Genomic DNA, 5381 nt, shown 5'->3' with positions numbered 1-5381 from the left:
ACCTGCTTTTTTTTTTTTTTTAACAAGCCTTCCAGGTCATTCTGATGGAATTCTGTCAACTTGTGAACCACTGCCCTGCGGCAACAGGTTGCTCCTGACCTGGTTACTTTGACACTAATTTGCCCTGCACAGGGCTCCAGCCTGTCCTTCTGGCTGCTCTGGAGACATGTCTGGTAGAAGAAACTGGGTCTGTGGCTCAGCCAGGTGGGGCTTCCGCAAGGGCCCAAGGCAAAGAGACTACACTCCCCAGGACACATCCCTCCCGCTGCAGGGCAGGGAAATGCAAGGGGATAACCAGGAAGGAAAAGACCAGACCACCACCCAGGGAGAGGCTGTTGCGGAGCAAGGATGGGAGGGGTCCGAGGAGCTGAGTGGCAGGAAGCCCAGGCTGCGGTGGGGGCAGCTGAGTTGGAGGAGGCCCTGGAAATGGGGATTTGGAAGAACTGGAGAGAGATTCGCAGGGATGCGTACATAGGAGCTAGTGAGCTAGTTCTGGGGTAACCAGAGCTGGATGCCTGGATGGATGAAAGTTAGAGGGGAACCTATGGGGAGGTGGGACGGTGGGAGGGGGGGGGGTGGGGGGCTGAGGTTCTGCTTTGGCCCTGGTGATGGGACGGGGGATGGTGGGTGGCAGGTGAGGGTGGAGGTCTGGAGTCTCAGATTTAGGAGTAGGGGGCTTGCATGAAGGAGGACAGCTGGGGAGGGGAGGGGCCAAGGAGAAGGGGAAGAAGACCTGGCTGGGGTTGGAGGAAGAGCTGGGGCTCAGTGAGGGCACCGGGCACCCAGCGGGCACCCAGCGGAGGGAGTGGCGGCCTCACCACTTTGTTCTCGTAGAGGACCAGCCCATAGTTATGGGGCACGAGGCTGAAGCGGTTCCTCCACTTCTTGTTGTCCTCCTGGTACTGGAAGAGGTTCCCCGAGAAGATGATGCGTTCATCCAGCGGCACCTGTGGGAGGGAGGAGGGCGGGAGTGAGGCCGACGAGGCCGAGGGGTCCTCTGACAAGGTGACAGCGGGCCTGGGTGCCTCCGCGCTCACCCATGAAGGCCTCTGAGGCAGGGCTGCATCCAGCCCACTTGGCAAACGAGGCAAGTGAGGCTCAGGGCAGTGAGGGGTCCAGGAGGAGCAATGGAGATGCCAGCGCTTGAACCCAGGCCGCACACCACAATTCAGAGCCCAGGCAGGACCCCAGGCCCTAGCGGACACAGCCACCTCAGGATGGGTCTGGGACTTCCTCTGAAGGGCAGTCACTCCACAGAAGGGACACGCCCACGGGCCAGGCCGGTGAAGGCCCCAGGGCCTGGGCAAGTCTCTTCCCAGCTCTGGGCCTTCATTTCTCCTCGAGGCAACAAACTCTTGGCCAAGGTGGCTCCAGAGAGCCTCCCCAGCCGAAAGCTGATGGGATGGCCTCTGGATGGCCATGAATCTGGGTCGGGGTGCAGGGGACCCCAGTCTGAAGGGCTCGACGTCTAACCAGCATCCTGGCAGACTGGTGACCAGTGTGAGCGGCACAAACGCCCAAACCTGCCTGCAAAGCCCTAACTTCAACTCTGCCTCTGACCCAGAGTGACCTCAGGCCTGTCACATCACCTCTTTGAGCCTCAGCTTCCTCTTCTGTACAATGGGACCGTGACAGCACTGACTTCATCTCGGACTCTGAGATGACGTGTGCAGTTCACACAGGCAGCTGCAGCTGCTGGCACCTGGGGGGCCGGGTGCAGCCCACAGTCCGCGTGTGGCCACAGTGAGGATTACTCAGTCTGCGTCAATCTCCCAGCTCCGAGACTGACTGCTTTGGGGAGGAGGAGGGGCCCCGTGAGCGAGTGCTTCCAGAGCAGATCAGCGCCCGGAAGTTTCGCCCAGAAGTTTCGGGAAAGGAGACACAGGCCACCAGGGAGCAGACTCACTCCTGGCGGGGAGGAGCTCGGGGAGCCGAGGGCTCCACGCTTTCTGGGCAGCTTCTACCTGTTCTACAAATATGGTGCCTTTTGCAGGAGAAACATGGACCAGATGTAATCATGGGAGAAGCGTGATTTCATGGTGCCTGGCCCCCTAGCTTCCTGGCTCTGCCTCTGGCGGCCCTGCAGCGGCAGCCTGGTGTGAGGGGCCCCTCCCAAGCCGCCCCCAGGCCCCGGCCTCGGCCTTGGCCTCACACGCAGCCCCCTCTTCCCAGCAGCTTCCCTACTACCCTTCAAGGGGAAATGCCAAAACACTCTTGGAAAATGAGGGCCCATTGTACTTAAACAATAGGACCCTGAGGACTGCTTCCTACCCAGGGATAAAAATATTTACGGGAAAAGAAAACGATTCCCCCTACCCACCACCCCGCACGCGGGCTTTGCCCAGGTCACAGCTGCGGGTCAGTGGGCTATATTTAGGCCAGGGCCCACTCTCATCCCACCTCCCAAACCCCAGGTCTTCTAGAAAGAGCTGAGAGAGCCCTCCCGACACCCTGCTGAGACCCTGCAGGCCCCAGGCCTCCGCTTAGGACAGGAGCCAGGACTCAGGGGCAGTGGGAGCCTGTGGCAGTTGGGGCTCAGCAACCTGCCCCACCCCGCCCCCCAAGTCCACCCCCAGATCCTGGGCAGCCAAGAATGGGTGGTTGGTTGTGGGTTTGGGTTTTATTTTTAAGACTTTCAAATGGCAGCGTCGTGTTTCCATTGGAAGGTCTGCAGGAAATGAAACAGAACCGACCGCCCAGGCAAAATATTTTGGATTCTGCAAAGCTCTCCAATACCACGGTGGGACTCTTCGGGGTGGGGGTGGGGGGGTGAATGGTCAGCGCACAGACCCGGTTCCAACAGCCCCAGTTCCAGCCCCAGCTCCGCCGCCCACGCCAGGGCAGCCTGCGCAAGCACCGGGACCTCTCCACGCCTCAGCGCCCACAGCTGGACGAACCATGCCCCCTTAAAACACCTGCTACTATTTTATTACTTCTGCTTTGATTATGACTATACCTATTTTATTATTGTTTCTTATAAACACAATGTGATGATGATGACCATGATTAATATCATTACTTCTATTACTATAATATCACTGTCACGACTTAGCATCGTGATGGCCAATTTCCTGAGTGACAAAATGGGACCAAATCTCCCTGCTTCCCAGGGGTTGTGGATGATTTCTGTTACTCTTCTTGCTTCCGTGTTAATTCTGTTTTCCTACAACGAATCTGCACCGTGAGTGCCGAGGGCCCTTTTCACACAGAGTAAAGGCTTGTGCTGTCCGCCAGCCCCCACTGCTGTCTTCGGTTATTGGGACCTGGATCCCTGTGACATTTCTTTCCAAACAGGGGGCCATTCCAGCTCTGCCCACTCGACGTAGCTCACCTGCCTCCTTTCCTGTCACCCAGGTGTGCACCTGCCAGACCCCCAGGCCCCCCTGTGCGCCTCTGCCCTCCTGGTCAGAAGGTCGGCAGGTTGCCATGACACCAGGAGAAGAGCCTTGGCTGGTTCCAAAGTCAAGGGAACATGTGATGCTCTGAGAGGCTCTGACACACAGTCCTGACCTCCCCTCCACCCCAAGCAGGCTGGGCGATGAGGCGTGGAGAGTCAGAAAGAGCCCTAAGCTAGGAATCCGACCCTGGCTCAGAGTCCTGCCTCCGCCATCCCGGGCGAGCCATTGAAAGGCTCAGCTCTGGCCTCTGCACGTGCCATTGCCTGATATTCTTTTCCCCATCAGGTTCTCAGCTGAGAGGCCAGGCCCCCACTGCCTGGGCTCACCCTGTGGTGGCACCCACGGGACTGTGCAAGCAGCTGTTCATTGTCTGTCTCCTGGAGTGCCTGCCGATGACTTCGGGGCCAGCATCTGACCTGGGTCCCGGACAAGGGGCCTGCCGGTCTCTCTCAAGGTCATCCCTAGTCTCAGCAGCTCTCCCAGCCCCTGAGCTAATGCCTCCAGCTGTTCCCCCAGCTGAGAGGACACCAGAGAGTAATGAATCCTCAAAGCCAGGCTAGTGACACCAGCTCCCGCCCCACTGGGGCTTCAGGGTAGACAGCACAGTTTTCAGTCCCTCGTTTGGGGAGGATGGGGAGTGGGATGAAATAAAATAAAAATCCCGGTGTCAGGCCTTCCTAACCTTTTCTGTCTGCTCTGCTGCCTCCCCTGCCCCCATCCCCACCCCCAATGCCTGTATCCATGCCTAAGCCCCATGAAATCCCACCCCTCCACGAAGCTGCCCTGAGTCCTCTGGCCCATGACTCCTCTGTCTGAATGCCATTTCACAGACAGACAAACTGAGGCTCAATAAGGTGAAGCCCCATGCCTGAGGTCACCAGCAGGTCAGGACTCACACCCCCTGAGTAATCCCACCTGCCCCCAAACACACACATTTATCCTCTCTGCATCCTCACCACGGCCCTACGCAGGAGGTACGCACCCACTTGTCAGATGAGAAGACTGAGCCTTGGGGGTTGGATCAACCTAGAGAATTTGAACCCAGATCCTCCCGAGTTCTTTCCTACCAGACCACGGGGTTCCAGTCTCCATCCCTCCATGACAGTGGCCCCAGCACCTCCAAGGGCGCTTCCAGTCCCTCGCGGGACAAACACGTACTGGACAAACATCATCCTCCCGCTAACAGGATCAGGTGATGACAACTGTGTCAGCCGGCGCCACCAAACACCTTCCCTGCTCCCGGCACCCACTGACACGCATCTTTAACCCTTACAGCATCCTGTGCAGGAGGTGTGCTGATCCATTTTACAGAGGCGTAAACTGAGGATCCAGGAAGTGAGGTAGTCAGAGAAGGATCTGGCTGGAACCCAGGCCTGTCTGTGCAGGAGGGGCAGGGCTGGGGGTGTCACCCACAGTGAGAAAGGGGCCTGGACACCACCACCAGGTCCTCTGCCTACTCAGAAGCTGGGTGGGGCCCTGAGAGCCCATCATGGCAACAATGGGCAGCTGAGGCCCAGAGAAGCAGTCACTGGCTTGAGACCACAGGGTGAGCGATGTCAGAGCCCGGCCAGAAGGCACGCCAGCTCGGGGCCTCTCACCTTCCTCGCGAGCAGCTGGGCCTGCGGTCCCCCGGTGGCCTCGATCTCGTGGCGCATGCTGTTGAAGAGGGCGACACCATACTGGTCCTCATAATAACGAAGGAACTCCGTCAGGATCTTTCCCGTTTTCTCTGAAAGGGAAGGACCAACGGGAACATGAGGTCATCACAGTTATTTGCATGCAGCGACTCTGCCCCAGGGAGGAACGTCCACGCCCCCCAAATTCCTGCTTGTAAAATGGTTTGCTTTCGGCGTTGCGTTTCTGGGCAGGAGCGTGCATTTCCTGCACACACCTGGGGGAACCTCCGGGCAGGGAAATAGGCAATGACCCGAGACAGAGAAAGGACGAGGAAGCCAGAGACGAGTGAAAAGGCACTCAGCCTAG

At 58.5% G+C, this 5381-nt stretch overlaps 1 protein-coding gene across 1 annotated transcript in view; it reads right to left on the bottom strand.

Annotated features, from left to right (window-relative positions):
- Nucleotides 1-5158, bottom strand: part of FAM129B (family with sequence similarity 129, member B) — a 19489-nt gene extending 14331 nt beyond the window's left edge. Inside the window, exons 1-2 of the mRNA XM_014529332.1 lie at nucleotides 4997-5158; nucleotides 819-947 (exon numbers count right to left, since the gene is read on the bottom strand). Coding sequence (XP_014384818.1) covers nucleotides 819-947; nucleotides 4997-5053 — 186 coding nt within the window. The 5' untranslated portion in view covers nucleotides 5054-5158. The remainder of the gene's footprint in view (nucleotides 1-818; nucleotides 948-4996) is intronic.
- Between the last annotated feature and the right edge of the window lie 223 nt (nucleotides 5159-5381).

The sequence above is a fragment of the Myotis brandtii genome, unplaced genomic scaffold, assembly GCF_000412655.1.
Source record: "Myotis brandtii unplaced genomic scaffold, ASM41265v1 scaffold68, whole genome shotgun sequence".
In the NCBI taxonomy this organism is placed as follows: domain Eukaryota; kingdom Metazoa; phylum Chordata; class Mammalia; order Chiroptera; family Vespertilionidae; genus Myotis; species Myotis brandtii.
The sequence above is the reverse complement of the archived record's forward strand: the minus strand, read 5'-3'. Positions and strand labels throughout refer to the sequence as shown.